Source organism: Falco peregrinus, chromosome 1 (genome assembly GCF_023634155.1).
Source record: "Falco peregrinus isolate bFalPer1 chromosome 1, bFalPer1.pri, whole genome shotgun sequence".
Taxonomy (NCBI): domain Eukaryota; kingdom Metazoa; phylum Chordata; class Aves; order Falconiformes; family Falconidae; genus Falco; species Falco peregrinus.
Genome location: NC_073721.1, coordinates 88,492,506 through 88,519,929, shown reverse-complemented (window position 1 = coordinate 88,519,929; position 27,424 = coordinate 88,492,506). Strand labels below are relative to the sequence as shown.

Below are 27,424 nucleotides of genomic sequence, written 5' to 3'. Positions count from 1 at the left end.
GCGCCTTGTCACTGTACAGCTACATCTCCTCCCATATATAGTTAAATAGCATAAAACACCACAAATCCCCAGAAACTATATAGGTAAAGCAGTTTAGGTACTGGAGCTTAAGGACAGGAGTTTTCAGTAGGGTGTATATAGAAACTGCAATGTTCTCAGTCTGCTCTGAGAGGTCATAGAAGGTAACAAAATCAAGTGTATTTGTCAGCAGGCTGGAATTCATCACACAGAGACCCACAGCTCTGCTGGGACATTTTGGGTGGCCTGCAAACAAGTAATAGAAAAACACTGCTTTAGATGGATCATTACTTAAAGTACTAGCACCACCAAGGCCAATACTCTGCCCAAAATTTATTCTGAACAATGAGAGTGTCAAGCAGCCTGTGCAGGACTACCATGGCCACTTGGACCCGCTCCCAGCACAGCACCCATAGGGAAAGCCTTACAATCTGCTGTGGGAAAGGTTTTCCTTGGGAGAAACCATAACGCTTTTTCCTTGACCTATTTTTATCTAGACACCTGCTAACTGCCAGCAGGCATCATCCTGACCGCTTTGCTGTTTGGTGGCAGATGATGGGTTTGGTATAGGAGCATCTCTTGTGGGAATGGTTGTCATTCACTTGTGGAAACCATTAGCTGGGTCCTGCTGCATGTTTCTGATTCTTGGAAAGATGCGGAAAATAGCAAGTTTGTACAGCTAAAATGACTCTGCTGACTGTTGGGGACAACATATACCTCCCCCAGTACCACTACTGCCCTCAAGGCACCCTGCTCTGAGAAGACAGTCTGGAAGAGGTGCTTTTTTCTGGCTGTGGATGTGTTGTGGGTAGCTGGGGACATTTCACTGACATAAGCACTGCTACTCAGGGAGGGATCATGATGTTGCCATTTAAAGGAACTCATGACTCTGGCAAAATCTAAAAGCAGACACTTTTCTGCCAGACTGCTGTAATCCTGCTGAAAAATGCAGAGACAAAATTCACCTTTCTTGAGCCCATAAAACTTCACTCAGAGTACCCGAAGAGCAAGGAAATCTCTGTGTCTCACCAGAACAGTGGCAGGATGTCAAGAATATGACCAAAAGCAACAGAAAAAATAGGCTGGGTTCTGTGGGCCAAACATACTGCCATGGCATATTGTTTTTTACCTGATATTTAGAGGCCCACAGAAAAAAAGTCACCTTCAGGAAATAAAAGGGGAAGTGATTAGATCAACAGGCAATTCTGAGCAGTCTGAAACAAAGATATCAGAATTAACAGAATTTTTTTTTATGGGTGATGGAAGCATTACTAATATGAATTAGTAGTTCACTGTTGACCATACTCTGTTTTGTCTCCTTGTGCAACTCAGTAAGTGAACAGGACATGGCCAGGTTATGAACTGCAATAAATACTTATGATTGTCTCATCTTTACTATACCAACATGATCTGAAGAGTGTCATCTTTAGGCACTGATGGGAACTGGCTTCATGTTTCCTTTACTTTTTAGATGTCCCTATCATTTCTCCATGCAGATGCTAATGCTTTTGAGTCACACTGTCCGTGAACATTCTGCTTTCCTTTCCTCTTGATTTTTCCCCACAGAACTGTGTTTGCTAGTCCTGTTGTTCTGGTCACATGGACAAAACACCCTGATTCCCATCTTCTTACTGCTTACATAGGCTCATGGGACCCAATTACATCAGCTTGTTCTTCTCTACTAGTGCTCTTAGTCCTATTCACTGTTTTTGATATCTGTATAATCCTGCAGAGACATCCGAATTCAAAGATATGAATTCCTTATTCTGCAGCAGTTTTGTTGATAGTTGTGAGAACTCAGAAGTACTGCTTGGACAGGCTCTTATCTTTCCAGATTCTGGGAACTGTGACATTTGTCATCATGGGAGTGATTCCACTTGTCTATCTCTATTTTAAGATTTAAGATTGTAACTCCACAGTCTCCTAACTAGACTTCTCACTGGTGTATCCCTCCTTTGATATAAATCTCTGGCTTGATAACACAGTTGCCATGACCTTGCTTGCACTGGCCTTTGCAGTGAGCAGCGGCTTTGCTGCTGTTCTGCTGCCCTCAGCCCTTTACTCACTATGAAGATGGGATGCCTCCAAGACAGAGGTTACTGACTTTCTGCTTCCAGATGCTGCTGTTCCTTAGCTGTTGCACGGATCAGGTTAGCAGTTTCCTGTCCCTGGGTATTGTAATAGAGGACTGCAGTGACTACTGTAGCCCCAGGCTGTTGCATTTGTCGTGACACACTACATTCATCGTACCTGACACACTTTACAGAGATACATGAGAGCATGGCGTAATACCTTTTGGGTTATTGCTTCAGTTCCTGAGTGCATGCAAATCTCCTTCAGGCCCTTATTCATGGACTAGGCTGGTGGTGGTATTAAGAAAAAGACCTTCAGCTAGTTGGAGAGAAATTTTGAGTACATTGGAGGAAGTCCTTAAGGTATTTATGGTGTCCTTCTGCAACAGCTCTGTTTTTGAAAGTTCCTAGTATCTGTCCCTAACATTGTTTCTTGTATTATTTTTTTATGATCTTCTGAATGGTACTGTATGGCTTTCAAGTGTTGTGTTCTTGTAAACACTGTCACTGTTTTACCTGTTTTCTCAAGGTTTTTTCATTTCTTCTGTAATCTGATGCCTCTGCTTTTTTCATCTGAAGTCTAAGCTGTAGTTTCCTTCTACATTTGCACAGCTCTAGACTGTCTTGGACAACCCTGGTCCATTTTCTCTTTCTTGTCTTTCTTAGTGATTCTTTCATGAAACTCAGTTGTTTCTGTTTTTTCCCCTCATCAAGGAAGGGCAGAAACTTCCCTGGTTTGGACTTCTGCCAGAGTCTTCTGTCGTGTATGCAGCTCATGCTTTCTCATAGGATTTCAATTTTATGGTTTCCTACAGAGTTTAATATTTCTGGCCATGATGACAAAACCCACTGCTGGTGGCAGTTCCTGGGAAACTGAAGCTAATGAATTACGAAAGTGATAAAGTGTTAATGAGATTGGTTCAAGAGTGTAAGAGAAATCTATTTTTAAACTCTGTTTTTCACAAAATATAATTATAATGTGCAAAATGAAATTAACACCATTAAAGAAGATGCAAAACACAGGCTTTTGCACTCTTCTCAGGCTAGGGTTGACTGGAGAGGATGCTCAGTAGAGCTGACTGTTTACCTGAGCACCATGTGCATATCCTGGTGCTAAAAAAAAGGAACATCTTCACATCTAACAGCCACAGGGGTCTTGGGCACTCCACTGTGTTTTGGCTCATCCACATTCATCCAAGCAGATGGGCAGCATCTTGGTGTCCACTTAAATTGTGTGCCTTTAGTTCAGCATAAAATCCTGCTGCTGCCTGGTCTCGTTGCCTCTGCTGCAGGATGCTTGAGCAGGAATGTGTTACAGTCATCTCGCTGTCCTGTTTCTTCCTTATTGCAATTCATGTTTCAGCAGGGGTTGAGAGGGTGGCTCTCAAGGGTGCTTTCAAGCACAGCTAACCCAGCTAAAAGAAAAGTGCCACAGCTCCTTAGTGCTATCCTTACAGGTATCCATGTGAACAGTCCTGGCAGGCCCAAGAGCACTGCCAGCTATTTCAGGGGTTAAGAGCAGAGCTCAGTTTGGTGAATGGCTGTTTGGTTTCAAAGCAGTTGCCTGCCTTGTCAGATTCTCACTCTGCATCTCCTTTTTCAGTGCTCAAATAAGCACCTGTCTGTGGAAATTCCATACTTGGGTTTCCACTGTTTCTTCAGTCAGAGGCTGGGGAGATCCAGGACTTCTTCCCAGGACCAGATGGCAATGTGAAGTTTAGCTGGAGCTTTAGATGTAGCCACACAGGGTCTGTTTTCTTGCTCTCACACAGCAGGGATGAGGGAGAAAACATGGCCTTTCTCAAATGTTGAGAACTCCCATGTTGAGAGGGCTCCCAAGTACACCAAGGAGAGCAGGATGACACATTTGACTGGCACGGTCCCTGCTGTAAGCAGCTGAACACTGGGGGATCATTGCTGGAGAAGTCACATTTTCCCAGGTAATTCAGCATCCACCTGTACATTACAATGGCATTACATGCCCAGCATGGTGATTCAAACTGTCAGGGCTCAGGGCTATGGCTGACAAGACAAACTGAATATAGGTACTTGCAAGTTGCTCTCAGAAGGCAAATTTATCTGGTAAAACTTTGTGAAGTAAATGAAGTTTTCAGATATTAGAGTCTCCCCTGTGCCTCATGTAACAGGAAAACAATGCTGTGATTTGAAATTCTGGAGGTTTAGATCTTAGCAACAATTTCCAGGTTGCACAGATAACCCTGAGAATCAATCCTTATGTGAATTATATATGCTATCAAACCATTTTTTTCCATTTAATTTGGAGAAAAGTTTATTTCTCTGGCTCTGAGATGAAGTTGAGGTTAATCATACAGAAAAAAGTATGATTTCTGAGCATTTTAAGGGAAGCCATCCAGTACCCACATGCATGAGAGACTTCAGCATCAGAGACTTCCAGAACAACTTTACGAAACTGAGTGATGAAAGGGGCTAACCCTCTGGCAGAGGTCAATAGGGTGGACAATAAAAGGAAAAAATGATATTTCTGCTTCCAAGAGCTGTGATCCCACATAGTTGCCAACCTCACTGAAGAAGACCTTCTGATTCCCATTCTTCTGAGCAGGACAGATTGTGAAACCAGGACATACTCTCACTGCCTTCAAGAGTCCTACTCAAAGGTCAACATATGAGGTCCTTACTGCCCTCATTTTACTTTTAGCAGTATCTTATTTACCTCATTTACAAGTCTAAACTCTTGTTTATTAAGCTCTTTAAGATCTTCAGATAGCAAACACTGTCCAAGGACAAAAATTATAAGTTGTTCCAGTTTAGCCACTAAGACAAGGGCATTGGTATTATGGGTAGTGATGTAGAGTAGCTGTCTTAAAACCAGTAAGCTTTTTGGGTTACGTTGAAGGTACTAAGCAGAGCAGGGTAAGACAATATTATCCTAGAACAGCACGCACAGTCTCTAGCTCTGATTACACACAGATTTTGCATTATGCCTCTTGGGAGCGAAAAATAAGGCAAAAAAGCCCCAAAGGGAGGGTTAAAAAAGCTAACAAGACCCTGAGGCCTTCTTTCCAACAGGCTTTCCCTACAATCCTATTGGTTTAAAGCCTAAAGTAAAAATGAAAATGGTTGCCCGGAGAGAGGGGAGGTAACTCTTGAAGATGAGAGTTTAAAAAAAAAAAGAAAAAAACCCCACACACTATAAGCAACCAGAATGTTTCCAAAACATCTTGTAAACCACACAGAAGCCTGGCACTGTTACATCTTGAAAAAAGCAGCTGCACAAGTGTCTTACATTTTAGAAGTGCTTTATGTTCTAAAATAAGCAGTGCATCAAAGTGATGTGGAACAGCTCAAATGAGACTTTCTGCTTTCCTTGTGCACATCTGCATTTAGAAGAGAAATTATGAACTTGCACAACAGGTTATAAAATGTGTCCTCATATGGTGTTTTACAGTACACCCCAAGCCCTCGGTCGCTGTTCTTGCCAAACCAAGACTCTGGGCTCCTACTTCAGTGTAGTCTCCTGCGTGGGAACTCCTTGACACACAGTTTTCAGGGTTAATAATGATGGGGGTAACAGAAATTTCATCCTTGGCAGGCAGACTGACCTTGGGAAGGTGTCTAGGTTAGACATTCTTAGGGGAGTCGAAATCTTGCAGCCTTTATCTCCAATCAAACCACAGGCAGTAGACCAGACGATAATGTCTCCTGTGTCCTTGTAACAGCCCACGCAGAGGTGGCCTTTGGCCTTGCACTTCTGGTGGAAGCAGATGAGATCCAGCAGAAAGCAACAACAAAACAGCAGTCTTTGAGCTGGTGGGAGGGCTGGGGCAGAGCTGCCCAGTTATCTCATGCCATGGAGTGGACTTGCTCGATGGTAGGTTTTTCATGCTGAGAAGCTTCATAGGTGACAGTAGATTTTTCTTGCTAATGAGAAACTTGCATAAACAAGGGAAATTAGCTTGTGCTGAGCCCTCGGTGCTGCAGGTAGATTGTTATCTGTGTCTGAGTGAGGCTAATCTGAAGATAACTAGGGTAGCTCTACAACTTCAGAGCTGTTGTACAGACACCATCAGCAGCAACAGGAACCACATTAAAAGATAACATTTGTCAGTCTACCCTCCTTAATAGCAAGGCGTCTAACACATTGAACAGGAGTTATTTACTATGGGAATATAGGACACTAGCCTGCATGCCCAGAGGCCTCCTTATATGCAATTGAACTGCTTAAAATTTGAACCTCAAGGGTAACTACATATTCAGCTTTTCCAGCCCCTCCTGCTAAAAATACACAAACTTTTATTCATTGACTGGCTAATACTTGAAAAAAGTAGTCCTGGACATGTTCTGCTGCTGAAATGTATGATTTGCTTAATTGAGATGGAATCAGCCATTTTTAGCGAGAGAATGGAAGAGGAATCTTCTCTCCCAAGGGCTTTGATAACTCTTGTTATTCTTTCCAGCACATTTCTGCTTTTTTCAGGGTAGTCAGGCCCAGAGCTGAGAACAGTTTCTTACTTTGCCTCACACACTCCATCATGCAACAATAAAGGAAAATACGCCTCTGAAGTAAATCAGTAAAATTGGCTTCCCTTACAGTACGGCAGTGGACTTGCCTGTCAGGGTACACAGAAAGCATACCAAAAAAGTCTGAATAGTAGTGTTGGTACCTCAGTGCTGAACAAAGTGCTGGGCAGGCAAAGGGCCTCTCTGCAGCCCAGTAAATACAGTGCTGGTCGGGCTTGTTCAGGGCTGGTGGTGTGCAGCTGGCTGAGTCCCTTCAGCAACCTGTGCCTCAGCTCTCAGGCTATAAAATGGGTGCAATGACACTGACTTCTTCGGGAAAATTCAGCTGAATTCATCTTGGCAGGGAGGGGAAGGGGCAGCTCCTCAGCACGTCACCAGTGATGCTCTGCCATGAGGAGGTTGGCTGCTATGGGACATTTTGGCCACAGTTTTGCACTGACCTCCTTCCCATCCTAACAGTGCTTGCCTCCTGCCTGCAACCTCCTCTCCTTGCACCACAAGGCAGCCCTGGGCTCCTGCCTCTGTGGGCAGACTCTTTTTTGGCTTCTCCCAGAGCATCTCAGAGGCTCACACAGTCATTCAGCACTACAGGATGTGACCCCATCCTTGGCTGCCTACAGCCCCCCTTTGCTCTGTTCCCAAACCTCTGTCTCCCAGTTTGCCACCCACCCTTTGCAAAGTCACCAGCTGTCCCTTGACCCCCACGTCACTTTCTTCTCCTTTCCAGGCTTTATTTCAAATAACCCAGCACACGGTAGCACCTCTAAGGAAGCACTGTCCTACCATACCAACCTGCTTTCACACCCCCACATCCAAGCTATTCCCTGCTTCCCAGCCGTAATCTGCATGAGGGAGAGGAACACAGGGACCAGAAGGACATGGGTGCATGGACACACACAGATGGCAGATGAGAGATGGTGAGAGCACTTCTCATGACAGCGGTATCAGCACAAAGTTACAGCCTGAACTCACCTACAGCCTGGCTCCTGCCTCTACTAGGGACAGTGCCCACACCCTTTTCCATCTACTTTACTTGTGCTTATGAGGCTTCAGTAGTCTAACTGCTGCTTACTGGAACTATTGATATTTTTGCCTTACATATAATTTTTTTCAGTAAAATAATATTATACAGTAAACCTGAAGCTGAAGATGCTTAATGAGCTTCCTAGCTGGTAGACAATTCTTCAGGGCAGTTCATGAGATGGTTGCCAAGGCAGTCCCCTCTTTCTCTGCTTATCGCTGAACAGCGGCAAAGGGTATTAAAAAACCCCAACCAAACACCTTGATCTTTTCACTCTGTAATGTCAGGTTTAGTCTCTCATCTATTCAGAGGAAATCAGAGCTATAAATAGTCCTGCCCTGCTTTTCATGCCTTAGTTTACAGTATTAAGAATTCTTTTTTCTGGTGCTGAAAGCTGCAGGGTTTTCATTTAGGGAGGCCAACTGTTTTGGTTAAAGTGACCATTGAAAAAGAACTATGGTACCATTACAGTGATAACAGAAGTAGCCAAATGTACTTTCTGATGGGCCCTTCTGCCTGCACTCTGACAAGTCAGAGGTTGTCTCAAGAGGTTCAATTTGGAAGGAAGGAACGTATATTTACTCCTTGGACTGTCCTATTTCAACTGAAAAGTCCCTTCAGCACCTGTGCAAAGACAGTCCAGGAAGCTCACAGTGCTATTAACTCCACATGATGAAGTCTTATCTCAGCTTACAGCAAGCTCAGCTCTGCAATATGCCAAGGGGCACATAATTGCCTCTATAGGACACTACTGGGCCTTTCCAAGGATGCTGAGATACTTCATATGAGTTACTTCAACTGGAAATCTGCACTGATTGAATAGGCTGACCACATTCCCTCCTTTCCCCCATACACAATATATCTACCAATGAAAGGAAGGTTACGGTTTTTGGGGATATCACAGGTGAGACACTAACCCAGGAAATAATTATGTTCTATTTATTTTTTACCACCATCCCTCTTTAAATCTTAGCAGTATTTCTCCCACAATCTGGGTGTTAGTGAATAAGAACTGCTTTTACTGCTCTACTAGGACATCACTTTTAAGAACTGCTCTCTGCCCTGAGCTTGCCCACAGTCTGACTCAGTCTCACTGGTTGGTTGCCTTTCATGGGATTATTCAGGCTGGCAGGGACCCCAGGAGGTCTCTAGCCCAAACCTCTGCTCAAAGCAGGGTCAGCCATGAGGTCAAACCAAGTTGCTCAAGGCTTCATCCAGCCCTGTCTTGAAACCCTCCTATGAAAATCTGCAAGTGCTACCAAAATAAATGCCTTTATCTTTGAAGTCAGCGTCATGAATAGCAACACATACTTCAGTTCATTCACTTTAGCTATGAAGTGAAAGATCCCATCTTTCTGACCTCAGTCAGTACCACAAATTTCCACCTTTTCCATCACCATTCCAGTTGTCCTGGTTTTGGCTGGGATAGAGTTAATTTTCTTCTTAGTAGGTGATATACTGCTATGGTATGGATTTAGTATGAGAATAATGTTGATAACACACTGATATTTTAGTTGTTGCTAGGTAGTGCTTAGTCTAAATCAGGGACTTTTCAGTTTCCCGTGCTCTGCCAGTGAGCAGGCGCACAAGAAGCCAGGAGGGAGCAGAGCCAGGACAGCTGACCCGAACTAGCCAAAGGGATATTCCATACCATAGAATATCACGCTTAGTATATAAAGCTAGGAAGAAGGAGGAAGGAGAGGATGTTTGGAGTGATGGTGTTTGTCTTCCTAAGTAACCATTATATGTGATAGAGCCCTGCTTTCCTGGAGATGGCTGAACACCTGCCTGCAGATGGGAAGAGGTGAATGAATTCCTTGTTATGCTTTGCTTGCACACACGGCTTTTGCTTTACTTATTAAACTGTCTTTATCTCAGCCCATGAGTTTTCTCATTTTTACCTTCTGATTCTCTCCCCCATCCCACTGGGGGAGAGTGAGCGAGCCCCTCTGTGGTGCTTAGTTGCTGGCCAGGGTTAAACCATGACACCGATTCAGAAGGGATCCAAAATAAGTGCAATTAAAATTAATTTTAAAAATAGGAGATTGTTTTCCTGTAGGTTGCTTTCCTATATTTTCTGTTTTCTGAGTCTTTAAGAAATTTTAAGGTTACACTTCAAGTTTTTCTCTGCAATTTTTACGGTTATCTCTCTTTCTGAAAAAAAAAAAAAAAAAAAAAAAAAAAATATTTCTGTCTGTCTTCATTCTACTCCCTGGTTCCAGCAGGCTGAGTGTTAGCAAAAAGACTTGCAAAACAGAGGAAGCTATTGCAAGAGCTGCCAACAGTTCCACAAAAATATTCATATCACAAAGTTCATCTGCACAACTGACCACTCTCATTGAAACAGCTAAAGTGTGAACAGGCTGCAGTAACTGAGCTATCCTCCCATTTTTTTCCCATGACCTCACTCATCCAGTACTTCAGTGCAGTTCATGTGGGAAAATACCACCTGACCATGCTGTGCCATGTTAGCAACGAGGACTTGAGTCTCTGAATTTGTTAATCCATCAGCAACAGGTATTAAAAGAAATGTTAACAAAATAAACCAGCAAAATCTGCCATAATGGACCGTATCTGGCTATAGTGGCCAGGGTGCCAGCAGAGTGCAATAGGCAAGTCCATTATCAGCACGTGAAGATGTCTAATACAACAAAGAGCATCTATTGAGTGGTTCCTAGCCAATATGGCTCCTCTTCTCTGTCTTGTGCTCCCTTGCTGAGTGCCTTCACATAGTGCTCGGACCTACCAACCCATGCAGGGACACAGGCAGGAATTTGTATCCCTTGCATCTGAGTTCTGCCATCATGCCAAGCGTGCTTACAGCCCTCACCTCAGGCTGGCTGGGCTGTAAAGACCAGGGCTTTCAGCAGCCTTGTTTAGAGCTAAGTCTGCAAAGATGAACAAAGTCCATCCCCATGTTACTCTAATGTCCTTCTTTAAACATGCTGCTGTCTGATTACTGTTGTTTAATTACCATCTGTTACTGCTACAGGACAGTCAGAATGCCTGCACATGCCCTTTTTATCCTGTGCAAATGGCATTAGCCTATAATAAAAAAAAAAATTCCTCCCATGTGTACTTGGGAAGGAGGAACGGAAATGTAGATGTGGCTGGAGTAATGTGGTAATGACGGACAAATTTGGCTTTGATAATTAAGCTTGCCTTCACTGTGTTAGACTGCACCTATTTGGGATTATTAAGGCAAGAAAGTAAATTGTGAAATCTTAGCCCTTAAATAATGTCTTCCCTTTTCCGATTGATTTCATCTTTCCTAAAATCCAATGTGCAAAGAAACACATTTGCTCATCTAAATTGCTGTTTTTACCCCCTAGCAAGGCCTGCCTTCCTGCTGCCTCTAGACCTGGTGTAACTCTTCCTTCTGTCCTGATGGGCAGAGCTCAGTGGGTGGTGGATGTACAAAATGGTCATGTCCTCATGAACTTTCACGGCAAACAGTTCTCCTTTGGTAAAAGCAGTTAGAGAATTAACCAGGCAGGTAAACTGCTGCTGGGTGTTTTACTTGAGTTGTGGTCTTTTCCTAAATCCCTACTGTCTGTCTCAAGCATTTTGTATCAGGCTCCAGCCTGCACTTCCTGAGCTTGGTCTAACTTTAAGAAAGGCCAAATTAGGTGACCAGGGCAGGACACTGGATTTCTTTATCAACATCCTTCTTGCTACCAGGCTTGCAACTTTGCAGCAATACTCAGTGATTGCTCTTAAACTGTTTTGGAGTGCAGTAATTGCCTTTATGTTTTCTGTCAGGGTATATCGTGGGTCCTTACCACAAGCCCATACCATATAACCTGAAGTACAGCTGCTATCCATAAACCAGAAATTGAGTATAATCTACCATGTCCAATGGCACCATGTCTCATCTTTCAAAGGTGGTATTAATTGTGATCTGGACTTTTTTGTATTACTTGGAGAGAATTTATTTTGGCTTTCCTATTTGAATGTGCTAAGGCTATTTCAAGACCTGTTATGCCCCAGCTCATTCAGTGTTTGTCTCCAGAGAAGCCAGGAGGGTCAAAGCAGGCAGAGTTTTAATTTAAATCTCAGAATTTTCCTGTAATAAACAAAATAACCACACTGCAGACAAGGCTTTGCTACAAAGCCCTCCATCAGCTGTGCACTCGTTGATTTTGGGGGTCCAACTCAGCCTTGGCCCAGCACATTGGAGGAGATGCTTCTGACCAGCCTGGCAGCAGATTGTCCCACATGGATACAATTTAAATAAGTAACAAGGACAACAACTCCACAACATGGGCTCATGTGAACTGCCTCATGAGTCTAAATCTCCAAGCAAGCAAAGCCACCCACAGTGATGGAGGCAGGAGCATGATTACAAGAGCAGACACCTGTGGCAGGATCAGGCCAGCCTCAAATTCCTTAGGACATGAGCCTGAGTAGTTCAGTGCTTACTTGACAAATCAATTCCATAATTTTTTCTATAAAAATTTCAATTAATATAAATAATATGTTCTTTATTCTGTGCGATTGCAGACATTTCTGCTGTTCAGCGTGATTTTGCATATTTGGAAAGGAATCACATCCTCTTTGTGGTACAGAAGAGTTTGGAAAACAATTACTCCATATTGTGCACCAAAGCATATATGCATGATTTCTGAGATGTATATGGTCAACTTGTGTTTCATGAAATCACATTATCTTCAGCTGTAATTCAGAAGATTTGCCAGAAAAAAGGAAGTATTACACTCAGTATACGGTGCTAGAGCATTCTTCTGTTAAAGGACTTTACCCTCATGGCCTGTGTCTTCATAACTCTGTGAAACTAAAAGCAACCGTCACTGCCTGCACCAAGTTGTCTATCCCACTCAGATGCTTCTTTCAAGCTCTCACCATATGTTACTTCAAACATGCACATTTATTTGAAACATCTGATTCTTTTCTTTTTAATACTGCTGCAATGTCACTGATGCCAGTGGAATGATACATGTAAAGGGCAATGAGAATTGGGACCTGAGGTTACAACTGGTATGCCGAGAAGAGCAAAGGGTACAAGTCAGCTGAGGAAATGGTGCTCAGTTTTTGGGGTAGGTGAGGGTAAGGTTCCATTTTGGGATGAAGCAGAAGTAAGGGCCAACTTTCAGAACTGAAAGCGCTCAAAGTAGTTGAGATTTTAGCAGAGTGTGAGAGGTACCTCCCAACACTGCATCTCAAAATGGAAGGAATCTTGTAACAAGCCTTTGTTCTGGGAGATTCCCACTGTTCTGAGTAAGAAGTAAGGGATCCTTCAGACCAAGAAGCAAAACCACAGAGATCTAAGGCTCTGAAAGTTTCCAGGTTTCTCATCTTTCTAATGAACCACGTGCTATCTGCTGTTGGGTCTCTACCATACCGGCTGCTGTGACCAGACTTCAGCCTTCCTGTCTCTGGAGGAATTACAACCAAAGATGAAGAACCAGAAGAAAGATTTTAAAATCCAATCTCTTCATTCTCCCGTTTTATGATTCCAAGATCTTCTTCACAGAACAGGTGAAAATTCCCCATGAAAAATGGGAAGAGGTTTAATTTCCTGAACCTCTGATCTAGTGGGTTCTTTGGGGATTTCCATTTAAAAAAACCCACAATTAAATCCGGTCTTCTTGTCAGAAAATTATACTTCCCTAAATATTTCATCAAACCTCGACAAAGCAGACCTGATATGGGGAAAAGAAAAACAATGATCCACCATTATTTGGCACTGCAATGCTAGGAAGCTTCTGGGTTTTTTTTCTGCTTCTTTGAATGGCCAGCTATATATGGGTATCAGGGGCTGAGCAGCAACCTCTGTACCATCATTCTGATACTGGGGAAAACCGCTTCAGAGACTCTCTGAAAAGTAGGACAGGATGAAAGCAGCTTTTTACAAACAGCTGAGCAGGAAAACTTCCTGTTTAAAGATGCATATGGTGAAAGTAAGAGATGGACATCACAGTAGAGATAGCACAGAGCCATCATGTCACCCCTAAGGATAGCGCATCCTTTGTGTCACTTGTGAAGCTGAGATTGCACTGATGAGAAGGACAAGAGGCAGCTGGCAAGGTGCTCCAAAATAGTAAGCTGGGATGGGTTGCAACTTGAATTTTAGCTGGAAAGGAGGATCTCCACGTATGTCAATGCAAATTCAGCTTTCAGTTGACATCTGCATGTATCAAGTCTGTCAAGTTGAACAAGCTGAAGGGAGGTAACAGGGAGAACACGTTCCCACTTCTTCAAAACCTTTAGGAGGAGTCAGCTCTCACAGAAGGAGATAAACAGCTCTCTGTGGGGCATATTACACAGATTGTTGCTCATGTGTCAACTCAGAAAGGAATTACTAGGAGAAGGCCAGCACAACCAAAGCTTCTTGTCCCCAGTATAGCTCTGAAGGGGGGTTCTCAAATAGCAGGGAAATTACAGCTCCTCCTTTTGAAGGGCACTGGAAGGACACCAGCTCTACTGCATGCAGACTCAAAGAGCAGGTAGCTATCGGGATTCACCTCCCTGTTTGCCATGCTCAGTGGCAAGCTGAAGCCTTCTTTTAGCAGGACTTTCTGAAGTTAAAGACTAGATGTCTGGAAAAACCCTGCCGGTCTACACTGGTCCTCAAGCTATGCAGCTGGTGTGCTTTACACACTCTCAGGAAGTGTAACACCTAACTTTCAACAGACTTGCATTCCACAGCAAGATAAGGTTTCCGGGGGACTCAGAGGTTTCCAACCCTGACACTTACAGAATACCAGAGAAGAGTGAAGGGCACTTCATTAAGCTAAGGCAATCCAGACGTACCAGGGTACTTCAGCAAGGAAACTAATTCTAGTCTTAACCCCGTTAAAGCATTTGGACAACATATACTTTTATTTCCTAAAAAAGTTTAGAAAGCAGTTGGAGTAATGCAGAGACAATAAACCAAAGCTAATGTATTAGGTAACTCCGAGACACAGAACATTTACCATCTCCCCTTGTACTAGATATAGTCCTTTTGCTTTACTGACAGGAATTCAATTTCTTCACAACTCAAAGGCCAGGCCACTTACCCTAAATGAGAAAGGAAGCAAAAGCATGACCATTTCTGTGCTCAGTGTGTTCCTGTCAAAAAGGTGTGGGATGGAGAACTGAGAGACTTTCTACAGTTCAACACTGACAGAACTCAAGCTAAAAATAACGTGAATATCCACCATAGGAATGCATCAGCCTCATGGCGACTGGGACTGCTGCACACATCATGGCAGTTTTCCTGCTTTTTGAGTGACAGCTAATTTTTTACTACCCTCCTCCACTTGCTTCACAGTGTTTATGAAAGCGGTGGAAACTGATTTAATTTTTTGTTCCCACTAGAAAGCTGTGTCTCTGAACACTTCCTTTGTGTTGTTAGTGATAAATCAGAAATAGCGAGCAAGTAACTTTGAAAACCATGGCAGAAATGTCTTTTTAACTAGGCTACCTCACAGTGAAAATTTTGTACTATGTTTTACTTTGCCTCTCCTCAAAGAAATCAGATTTTATGGCACTGGTCACAAGTCAAGAAGTAACATTTCTATAAATGACATTTTTAGATGGCAGGATTCCACTTTTTAACTTACCCAAAGGAAAACTTGAATAATGAAAATCCAGTTTCCTACCACGCGAAACCTAAGTCCTAGGTCAACTTCAAATAACTAAATAAAGAGAAAAGTTTCCCCACCCCACAGCTAACTCTTGTCCTTGATTCTTAGTCTGGACACCTGAAGTTGCGGCAAAAGGTTTGCTATTCTTGCCGTCCTGCAGAAGCTCTGAATACATGCGCAGATGAGAGAGAAAGCTTTCCAGGGGGTATACAGCAGGCAGGCAGGCAGCTGCGCTGTGTGCAGGAGCAATGCTGCGACAGTCTGTGGTCTGTGCTTGAGATTAGAGCAGATTAAGAGATTCACTTGTCCCTCTGGCTTTAAAGTCGGTTAATGATGCAGAGGTATGCAAAGAAACATATGCGAAGAAAAACATTCGTTTGAGCAATGTCAAGGGGGAAAAAATAAGCTGCAACATTTATCAGCGGAAACACAAGTGTGTTAATGAGAGTAAAACATATACACCAGGGAGCTGGCTTTGGGCCAGTCCTCAGTGACAGAGGATTTGGATGTGTTCATATAAATAAATAGCGTGAAGTTATTTTGATGAGCTCTTTCAAGTGTGTGTTTCTATGACTATCCTAAAATTTGTGTGTTTACAAATATTTCTTGGAAAGTGGAAATCATGTGCCTTACACGTCCACTTACACTGAGGGCTCCATTAGACATAGCTGACTCTGAACTGGGTTAATTTTTGCTTGCTCACAGCAGACCTGGCTGTCCGATCAGGAGCAGCACTGATACCACTAGCCCCAAGACCTAGCTGCTTCCCAGAAACAGCAAGGCATAGAAAACAGTAAAGGGGTAACTGGTTATTCAGCATGCCTGTATGAGGTGCATGAAAAGGCAATGTAACGTAGCAGATGTCAGATGCCTGGTGGGCCCCAAATTCAGTGGCAGAACTAGAGACAGCGTCAGTCAGTTAACAAGGCTTAGTCTGTCAGTGCCTTGTACTTTTCCCAGGACTTCCACCTGGTGCAAGGCAGCTCCTCTCACTTGATCAAAGCACTGGCCTGCTCTTCAGGGGGTGCTTTATTTTCCTGTTGCAAGTCTGTAAATGATAACAGAAGGTGCAGAACCACAGGGGAGCCGAGGTAAAGCAGCTGCAGGAAGTATTAACTGAACTGCACCATAAAAGCAAGATCTGCTGCTGGTCACAAGAGTAACCTGCTTATTGCAAGTGAGATTACATAAATACTGGTGATCACAAGAGGATTCAGTACAATATTCAGAGCAAGACCAAAAAATGTAAAGAATTTACTTGATTTTTCTTCTTTAATATTGTACTCCAGCACACCGGGAGCCTCGTTCTGCACTGGCAGGCGGACTGCAAGGACCATGTTGTTCACATTACTGTCTTTCCTAACCAAGAATATCTGAAAAAGGAGAAAGGAATCAAAAGTTTAGCTACATTATGTGAGCTTCTGAACATTATTTTAGGTCATTGGCAATTAAGTTTTTTATCTGTGCAATCCACCCTTAAATGACCTTATTTTAGCTTTGTTCCACTTGGTTGAACTTTACACAACAAAAATAATGAATAAAGGGACATTTCATCTGGGTGAAATTCAGACCTGCAAAGGAACCAGCAAAATGCCTATGCATCGTTGATGTTCCACTTAAGCCTAAGGCAAACTGTTTCACTAACTGAAGAGTATAAAGCCGCTCTCAGAATTTGTCAAGTGATGCTCCACACATAAGTGCCCTAAATCACAGACAATTCACCCTAGAATGTCCCTGTCTGGGTCTAAACCACGGGAGTCACTTTTATGTTGAGAGGGAAAGGATTCAAGTATCCAGAAGCGGAACATAAGGCCAAAGGCTCTGGTGGCCACAGTGTCCCATGGCAGAGTTTTTCATGGGCCCAGAAGATCATTCAGGCTGGCAGGGACCCCAGGAAGGCTTTTGTCCACCCTCTGGGTAAAACCATGAGGCCAGACCAAGTGGCTCAGGGCTTTGTCCAGACAGGTCTGGAGAACTTCAAAGCGTGGAGACTTACAGACTTTCCAGGCAACCTGTCCCACCACTTACTGTCCTCAGAGGGAGAAAGTGTTTCCCTGTACCTAGCCTGAACCCCTCCGGTTTCAATGTATGTCTGTCACCTCTTGTCCTCCCACCATGCAGTGCTGAGCAGAGTCTGCCTTCATCTTCTCCATTACCTCCCTGTAGGTCCCAGGGGGCTGCTATGCAGTGTCCCCCCCCCCCCCCCCCAGTAGTGCCTAGTTTGCTGCCTGCCACTCGTACATGGCCCTTCCCGCAGAGTGCCAGCCGGGACTGCCGCCAGGGGTCTGCCTTCACAGGGACAGGGCTTTGCATTTGTTCTTGTGAAATTTCAGAAGGTTCCTGCCAGCCCTGTTCCCCCAGATTGTCTAAGATCCCTCTGGATGGCAGCACTGATGCCAAGTGTATCAACTGGTCCCCAAATCACAGAGCAGATGTGGTTGAAAAGAACTCGGGAGATCATCTAGTCCAGGGGTCCTCAAACTTTGTAACCAGGGGGCCGGCGCACGGATGCAGTGGCAGGCAGCCATCTGCGGCTGCTTGGTTTCCCCCCCCCAACCCCTGATGGGGGAGGGGGGGGGGAGGGCAGGGGGGTTCTGTAAATACCGGGGGCCGGATTGAGAACCCTGGGGGGCCGTATCTGGCCCGCGGGCCATGGTTTGTGGACCCCTGATCTAGTCCAACCCCCACACTCAAAGGTGGATCGACTACAGCAAGTCACTCAGGATTGTGTCTTGCATTGTTTTTATCATCTGCAAGGATGGAGGCTCCACAGCTTCTTAGGCAACCTGTTCCAACGATCGATCATCCTGACAGTAAAAAAGCTTTTCTTAATGTTTAAACAGAATTTCCTGTGTTTCAATTTATGCCCACCGCACCTTATCCTTTCACTGGATACCACCGAGAATGGACTGGCTCAGTCTTCTGTACTCCCTCCCGTCAGGTATTCATATACATTGAGAGGAGACCCAAGTCTTTAAGTGAAAACAGTTTAACCACTGTAGCCACCACCAATGGGACCAGTGGAATTAAAAAAGAAGGAAGAGGAAAGGGGAAAGAAGAAAGAGGAAAGAAAAAAGAAACAAAGAAGACAGAAGACAAAAGAAAAAGAAAAAAGAAAGAAGAGAAAACAAATACAAAAGAAAAATATTTTTTGTATTGTGTGAGCCTCCTAAGTGTGTTTCTAATTAAAGCTCATTTTCAAGGATATTTTCAGCTTGTACCTTGAAGCTGCAGACAGAAAGACAAAGTAATCTTCACCTTTATCTGTTCTTTGATAGCAGGCTTTGGCAGGACAGAGTCAAGGTATTTTTATAAAAACCGAATTAAAAAACTGGGCTAATTCTGGAGTCTGGATATTAATATTAGAAAGAAGAAATGTGAATTGATAAAATGATTAATCAACTATAATGTAGCAGTGGAAAACTATCAAGAAAACATTAATTTCTTGGATAGAGGAATTAAGAAAAAAAAGTTTGTCTAGAAGCCAGGACCTTTCTCGGCATGAGTCCGAGTCATAAGGGCATCTCCTGTCACTCTGAAGCATTCCATGCTAAATGTGCAGCGTTGGGGCAGCTTCACAACCTCGCACAGTTCTGTCATCTTGGCCTCTGCCATTCGTAAGAAATTGAGCCCTAGGGGATCAGGTCCACCAGCAGTGCAGATAAAATCCAAATAAACACATGGCAAACAGGTGCATGCCTAAACAGGCCTATATCTAAAGGGCAGCCCCCTCCTCCTGCACCACAGACAGTATCTGCAGGTAAGAAAAAGCCATAGAAGCCTTCCCTTCCCCAGGTCCCAACACCTGTGTGACAGCACAGTCCCTTTAACACACCTTAAGAGACTACTGCAACCTTGGATCTCAGTCAGCACTATCTCACATTGCATCAGTCAAGTGTTTCATCTGAAATTAAATTTAAGCAATGAGAGAAGTGAAACCTGGAAATGAATCACTTCTGTTTTCCTGATTGGCATGACTGGTTGCCATGGCTCCAAAGGCTAAAATTGGACCATGGCTATCCAGATGAGGAGAAGGTGGGTTTTCTGAGCTGTACCTAACTCTACTGCCCAGGTCACGACTAGTACGCAAGCTGGTTTCTCCCATATTCACCAGTGGTGGGAAAGGCACAGTGCTGATTTGGCTTCAGGTGGTTTCAGAGTAGGCAGGAGAGCTGGCCCTTGCTGTGTGACATCTCTGATGCACCAGCTCTTCTCCTGCCTGCTTCAAGCTGCAGCTGAGGACAGTGCTTGAGCCCAGCGTGAGCAGGAGGAACAGAGGTAAGGCTTATCCCCAAAGCCTCTCAGAGGTGGGGAACGGCCCTGCCTGCAGGAGTGGCTAATGACCAAGGAGGCTCAGGGCCATACACGGCTGTATCAGAGACAGTCACTCAGGTCTCCCTTTACAGTCAGTGCAGAAAAACAAAGAGAATAGTTTGCCCAACTTATTTGAGAAGTCTGGTCCAGGGTGAGGTGCGCTGCACAGTCTGGGTTGGTCAGGTGAGTCCCACTGGAGGTCGTCACTTGGCTGTGCCAATTTTTAGCCCTGGCGTAGACTGACTCAGCCAAGGGGCAGGTCCAAACCTCCTCAGAGCACGAGTAAGTGAACTGCCCTTGTACTCTGCCATCAGCTCAGGTCATTTGCACCTGCCTTCCCCAGACCCAATGAGGACACCTACTCCACGATATGCCTCACCTCTGAGACTCCGGGGATGGAGAGCTCCCTTTCCTACAGAGCTGTTACCCTTAAGCAAGCTCTTCCTCTGCAGGAGTCTGCCATTTTCTAACACTCATTTTATGAGGATCAGATACCAATTACTGCAATAAAAATTACTCCCAGCAGCTCCCAGAATTGGAAGGTCTTTTCTTCAGGGTTTATTATTATTATTATTATTATTATTATTATTGTCCAAATTAGGATAGTCAACACACCGTGGCTGTGGTGGTGAATGAGAAGGCATCTCCACAAATCTACATGCTAAGTAAATAAAACCAGATACAAGATTTCTGGATTCCCAAAAGCCATTATATCTGTCTTGCACCATCGTGAGTGGCTAAAGCATCAAATGGTAATGGAAACAGAGAGCAGAGTCTGCTAAATATTTTTGATTCCACATGAAAAAAGGTGCTGGTCTCCTAACCAGCTCCACCAAGGACAGGAAATGGGGTTGTTTGAACTTAAAATGCTTTGGACTTACCCCTGCTGTTTCTTTGTCAAGTATTGCTCCAGCCCTTTCCTGGTTCATGTTCAGCTGAAGCCAGATGGGACAGGTCTTGATGAGTTTATCAAGGATGCTGATCCCTGGAAGTGGGAGACAGTTTCGCAGAGCAGTGGCCTGGCAGAGATGTGTCTCTTTTGCCTCTTCGCTTGTATCTCTGATAGGGCTGAAACACAGCAAGGGAGTCCTTTGTAAGCAGAACTGCAAATAGAAAACTTGGGGGAGTAAGGACTGTAAAAGCAAACACACAAGTACACACTGAGGCACTTACCCAGAGTTCCTCTATGGGCATCACAGCCTTGCTATGACAGAGGCAAACTGGGTGCCCAGGCCTCGACCGAGAGATACACCACATCCTAAGGACTACAGCCTCATAATAATGCACACCTGGGTTTCAGACTGCAGGCTTGTAGGGTGTTTTGTGCTGAGGTCTGTTGAATTCAGCCCATCTATGTTGCCTAAGCACAGGTACCCAGAGACAGAAGTAAGGGAAGCATAGAGTCAGCCAGCGTCACAGAGGGTAGAGGATGCCTGTCCCCTGGACCCCATCCTCCAGCTTAAGGGTCAGAGCAACGTTTTGTGTCTTCAAAGGGAGCGATGCTGCAGAGAAAAGGGGTTGCAGACCTTGCCAGCAGCCAGAAGTAAGCACACACCAAGCCAGCGTCCACCTGAGGTGTGTGGGGGCCAGGTCTGCAGCTCATCATGTGGCCATGCCACCATAAGCACTTCCCTGATGACAGAGGAGCTGTGATGGCCACTGGTGTGGTACCACACCCTGCTGTCAGAGCCTTTTGGAGGAAGCCTGCCAGCAGTAGCCAGAGGCACAATCAGCTGCTCTCGCATTTTGGCACCCACCCTCCGTGCCCAGATTTGGTAGTCTGTAAAAAGGCCAACTAAGCCACCTCACTGTTTAAAAATAACACCAAGTGCTCTCTGTCTCCACTGACCAGTCTGTGCTGGTGGCTACAGAGGCGGATGATCCTCCTCCTCTGCACGCAGGGAGCCACTGGTAGCTGTTCATTAAGAGAGGGAAATCCTCCACCTCCGTTGGCACTCACAGAGTACAGGAGGAGGAAGAGGCGGCGGAGGTGTTAGGACGCATTCAGCAGCAAGTTATCCACTATGGAAGAGGTATCTTTGCTGATTCCCAAAGGCTGATCTGCAGCAGGAGAATAATTCAGGGTGCAGCCCCACAAACAGCCTTGTTCAGCACCACACAGCAAGTCCTGCAGGACAAGACAAGGATACAGACACAGCAAACCCTTTCTCTGTGCTGATGGAGGGGAATGGGAGGGAGCACAGGAAGTGTGGAGAAAGACAGCGGGACCTTCAGGAGGGAGAAAAATGAAGACTTGATTCCTTTTTTTTTCCTGCCACATTTGTCATTTTATCCAGTCCTAAAGACATAATTGGAAGTCCCGAAAAGATGCATGGGAGATGCTGAGTGACAAGAGAAGAGCCATCTTGCAGCACCACGTTAACAGTGCCCAGTTATACCTTATGTCTCAGCTCATTCATGAGCTTATTCTCAGCTGTACAAGACAAGAATACTGAAATTACACTGTTGAGAATATTAAAGCTCTGGGACACGCTCTCCTTTAGATTCTTGTTCTGATCAGAGACACGAAGAACTAATTCTATTTATTTTTAGTCCCTGCAGTCTAATGGCAGACTGGTATTAAATGCTGGATCCTAGCTATGGCACTGATTCAACAAAGTATTTACACATGTGCTCAGCACTGTGGGCAGTGGAAATAGTTGTGCTGAAAGGTCTGGTCATAAGAGCTCTACCTATAAGGCTATAGACTCATGGATATGGGCTTCTCATTAATATGATGAATTGCTTTTAAAAGCAAAGAAAATGTAGGAGGACATACATAAAATATGTGTTTTTCTGCACTAGTTCTGCTGCTTAGACAACAGAGCTGAAAAAAGGAGGACTCTCCCTTTCAATTTGGTCTCATTTCAAGTCTTTTTCTTTTCCCTTTTATTTTTAAAGATACAGATCTTAAAAGTAGTACATTTCAAATAAGGTCAGACAAACTACTAAAAAAAGGAGTGCTTTCAAAGGCCTAACCTAACACAGCATGCTTATCCCAAAAGTTAAGTTTCCATAAAAATAGCCTTTCAAATCCCAAAACCAACAGCAAGATTTTATTTTTAGTAGGTTTTTCTTTTGCCACGCTATGGAGACAGCTTCCTTAGAAAATGCATGTTACTCTGCAAACCCGGTTGCTTATTCAGGGTATAGTCCACAGAATCTTGATTTTAATCAATCCATTTTTGAGATCATCGCCACAACGGTATAAGAAAGCTGTGCTTAAAAGAGCAAATGAAAGTAAGTGAAGCACTCTCTCTTCACTTGTGATAATAGCCTTGCTTGTCACACAGGTGAGGAGATTTCTTTCAGATGCAACAGCATATGCTTTTAATCAGTATCATCTGAACATATAGAGTAAAACAGTGGAGAACAGCTTTGGGAAGTTAACTTGATTCATCTCTTTGTTTCTTTCTTTACAGTAGAAACTAAAAGAAATTCCTAGTAACCATGTGAAAGTAAAAGGTGTTGGATAGCAACGTTCATACTCGGTAACGGGAAAGAAATGAGCTGAAGGAAAAGAAATGTGAGTTATAATGAAATGTTCCATAACACTGTCAGCAAAAGCTGCTCTCCAAATTAGTCACACAAGCATGAATCTGATCTTGCCAATGATGTGTGAAATCTAGATCAAAAGGAGACCAATGCTGATCATGTCTTGCTGCAGCACCAGAAGGTGACATGCATTGCAATAGCTCCAGCTGAACTTTGTAAGGCATAACGAAAAGGGGCAGCAAAGCACTGACGCTCAGGAATCCCACTGCCTAGAGGGAAATTAGGTATATTATCAAAGACGAAGAATACAAAGCAGCTTGGAGCTGGTGAGCACCAGGCATGTGGTGACACTGGCAGGGAACCCAGGCTCGATGCAGGCAGAGACACTCAGCCTTCTGAACCCTCTGACAGGCACCTCATCTGGACAAAGCCCTGCTCACAGCAGCAACACAGGTTTAGCAACAAGAACAGACTGGTGAAGAAAAACAATGGAACTGACCTCTCAATGCATGCGGCTCCATGTAAGGCTCATTGTCTAAGTTTTGAAGAATGGACGAAAAATAGAAAATTGTTCCAAACTTAGACATACAAGATAAAAAACGAAGAGTCTGAAAATATTTGTCTTAATGGAAACATTTCATGATTTGAATATGTGGGATCCTTCAGTGCAGATAATTAAGGCAGTGGATGAGGCTTTTTGGCAGAACAGGAACCCAGCCTTTTGGGGGCTTTCAGAGATGTAAGCCCTGGTGTGGGGTATCTTCCCCTCAAAAGCCAGCCCAGCCCCACAGGAATTAAGCAAGCTATTGTACCAGTACAGACGGAGGAAATGGGAGGCTTTGATAAAAAGGAAAGGCATGAAGATCATTAATAGGATCATATTAAAATGGGAATGTTAGGCTAGACTCTTCCTGGTAGCAGGTTATAACAGATGATAGATAAATTCCCAAGAGAAGGGGACCAGGACTGCATTGCCCAAATCTCTTAAAATGCCACATTTAGAGCAGCAGCAAACTCTTTATTGAGTCAAATCCTGTGCTGGCTAAGAAATGTGAGTGAACGACCTAGCAGACCTTTCCCAGCTGTAATGCTGTGACCCATGACACACCAGTTGACGCAGTTATAGCACAGACACTTGACTTCTTTCCTGGGCACAGCTGTCACGAAGATCCAGATGCTGGGCTGTGGGAGTGCTTAATCCAGCAATTTAATCTGGCTCCATGGTATCTCTGTAGCTGCACAGAGAGGAGGGAGCCCAGTCAGCTTCCAGGTTCTTGCTGTGCTGCCAGTTGAAGGGATTTGCGGGGCCACCACACTGAGCAGCTGGCCTTTGCTATTTCACTCACACAGAATTCACGCGACAATGATTTCTAAGCTCAAAGTTTTCAGAAATAACATGCAACTCTATCCTCCTTCTCCCACACTCCTGCAAAACCCCTTGACTGATACAGATGGGTGCTCGTTTGTGTTAGGTGCCATGCAAAGCTGAAAAGCTGGCCCTAGAGCTGCCTGCTTTTCTTTTTTTATTGAGTTCTTACTGCAAAGTACTTTTAAATCCTGCAACCACTCTGCTAAATTGAACTCAGTGGGGATGCAGGGAGCTGTGTGTTGCGTACTGACCGGCAACACAGATTAATTAGTCACACAGTGATTACATTCACACACCTGCCCCAGTTTGGCAGAAGGTGTCAGGTTGCTTGTTGGAAGTATTAATAATGACAATTGTGATTTGAATTATTGCACAGTGACTGTACACTGAAGTAAAGACACCACCATGACTCATTGCTTTAAAATCATCAGAACTGCAAGGGGATATAATCCACTGAATTTCATGCAGGTGCAGACCTGGGCATACCTTTGCAAGGGACTTTAGAAATATTGCCACAAACTTGGTGACACTAAGGCCTTCCTGGCTGTACTATATAGGCCCAGTCATTCTGAATTTCCCTGAGGCAGCTGAGACACAGAGAATTTGTGTGCAACAGCAGCAGGGACTGTCACCTGAATTCTTCACACCTGCACATTTGCAGCCTCTGGCTGTCACCAAACCAGATCTAAGAAGGTGCATCAGTTGTTATTATATCTGAACCTTAAATCAAAAGTCAAATTCTCTGTAATCCACTCATAAGTAAAGACTAAGAACCTTAGCATTGTTTAAATAGACCAGGTGTAAAATTAGGAGCTAGTTTTCTGTTATTATGTTTTATTATTATTATTTCTCCCCTGATTATTAGAAGATATCAAGAAAGAGAAGGAGCAAGGGTGTGCTGTGCTTCCTCAAGGAAAGAGATACTCTGGTATATTTATATTTATAGCAGAGCAGGCATCACAGGTCTTAAAATGTGTGCCAGCTGGCTAGCTGCTGAGGGAGAAAGGACAAGTGGCAATAAAATTGATGCGCCAGGTGAAGAGCAACTTTTTGCACCAAAGCCACGTGGTACCTGAAGTGATATCATTCAGGACAAGCCACCTTGTGTCTGAAGCTCACATGTGGAAACCCTTCAAGCACAGAAATACAGTTTACGAGGAACACATGAAGCAGGAGGAAAAGACAGAAGCTTCTGAAGCTGACACACCAGTCCTGGTCAAAGTAGATGGACAATGCTGGTAATTTCAGTGGGTGAAAAACAGTTGGGAGCATGGGGCTTCGTGGAGATGGATCAGATGTAGAAGACTGAAAGAAAACTCACAGCCCTGTTTTACATCCCGTGTCACAACCAAGCCACTCAGACTCAGTTGCAGGGCTCTGTGCCGCTGGTGATAGAGGCAGATCTGTATCCCTTTTTTGCATAGCCACTTTCCTGATGAAAAGAACATGAAGTTCTGAACCAAACACACTGGAGAAGGAACAGTCAGTTACGTAAGTAGAAGCAAAAATGCAACAAGGTTTCATCAGTGAGACCCTGCCACAGACATAGCACGGGAGGGAAGTTATGCAGTGCCCCAGGTAAAAAATACCAAGCTTCATTTTTCTTCCACCTTAAATGTGGTCATTTCTCAATGCTTTCTTGTTATTCTCATATGCCAGCTCACCTTTGCGCACTTCATCAGTTCAGATCAAACTAATCCAAAATGGAGAAGGATTAATTTACTTTCTGGACCTGGCTTGGGTCACCGTGCTGGATTCTGATTGATTTCTTCCAACAGGTGGTGGAACTGAGGCACTGCACCCAACATAGCTACAGGGAGAGCTCCGTCATCTGTAAACTTCTTGAGTCATTTTATCATAAAACAGAGTAGTAGGAAGATGGGAAGGCAGCAAAGTGACACATGGAAAAAAACAGCACAACAGCTAACCATGCACCAAATGTTAACACTGCGTCACAGAAAATTCAGGCTTTAATAAATGCTTTTTCATAATAGAGCCAAGAGATCTGACAAAAATCAAACCAAAAACCAGGAAAAAACCACAATGAAAAACCCAAGAAGCAGAAAGAGAAGAAAGTTCTTGAGGTCTTCTCCCAGCTGATTGACACTCTTTAGTCAGAAATAAAAATCAAGGTTTTTGTTGTCTGATAAGCAAAAAGGGAAAAGATGTAGGGTGCTAAGCAAGCTGTGGGAGCTTGTACTTTGTAAGGTTCTCAGATATACAGAAAATTGGACAATGGAAGTGACATGACAGTCTCAGCATGTCCCGTGAAGCAGGTTTGCCTGTGTGGTAGTCCTTTCTACCTTGCAGAATGCTTATGTTACTTGTCCACCTTGGTGACAAACAGGTAGCTCAGGAAGTTGTGCTTCTCGAACTGTGGTCTGCGGACAACCTGGGGTTGGCAGAGCACTTCCTCTTGCTCACTGATCTCCTTGTTTTCACCCTACTTCTATGTCCACCCTTCGTCTGTTTGGTCTTTTATTTACAGTTGACGCTTTGCATGTCCAAGCCTTCCTGCTTAGCCTGGAAGGTACCATGCTTAGAGGCCAAGGCAGCAGTTGTTCTAGCTGTCAAAAGGTAAGGCAAACTAAAGCTTTCCTAAATACCCTGACGCCTCATAGCTCAGCAAACCTCTCTCTTCCCCATCTACTCCACTTTCTATTACAGGTATCCTCAATTTCAGCAGTGAAGTTTTGCACACTGCAGTTGAAGGCTCACATCTGCGAGCTTTTCTGTACCTGCCAGGGATTTCCAAACTTCCCACCCCTGTGGAGGCTCTCAGGGGTTTGCACACAGACTGCAGGCATCCACCTCTCCCCAGCTACACCCTGCCAGCATGCGTTCGCATGTTTGCCAAAGCGGACCAAGTCATCAACCTGCCTGGGAGCTCCGCTAACGGGCACAGAGGGAGCAGGTATGGGGACAGTTAATCTACCCTTAAATCAATCACCAGCTAACTGAGCCCTCACCTCACAGATTATGCAAACCAACAGAGGAAATCACAAAAATGAGCAAGTGCTCTTATAAGGGGGAAGGGTGTAATGGC

The 27,424-nt window shown here is 44.2% G+C and overlaps 1 protein-coding gene across 1 annotated transcript in view; it reads right to left on the bottom strand.

The window, feature by feature from the left end:
* The window catches only part of LOC101914590 (ras and Rab interactor 3), a 175,168-nt gene that overhangs the window by 28,328 nt on the left and 119,416 nt on the right, over positions 1-27,424 (bottom strand). The window contains exons 18-19 of the mRNA XM_055813961.1: positions 20,396-20,582; positions 16,459-16,573 (exon numbers count right to left, since the gene is read on the bottom strand). Coding sequence (XP_055669936.1) covers positions 16,459-16,573; positions 20,396-20,582 — 302 coding nt within the window. The remainder of the gene's footprint in view (positions 1-16,458; positions 16,574-20,395; positions 20,583-27,424) is intronic.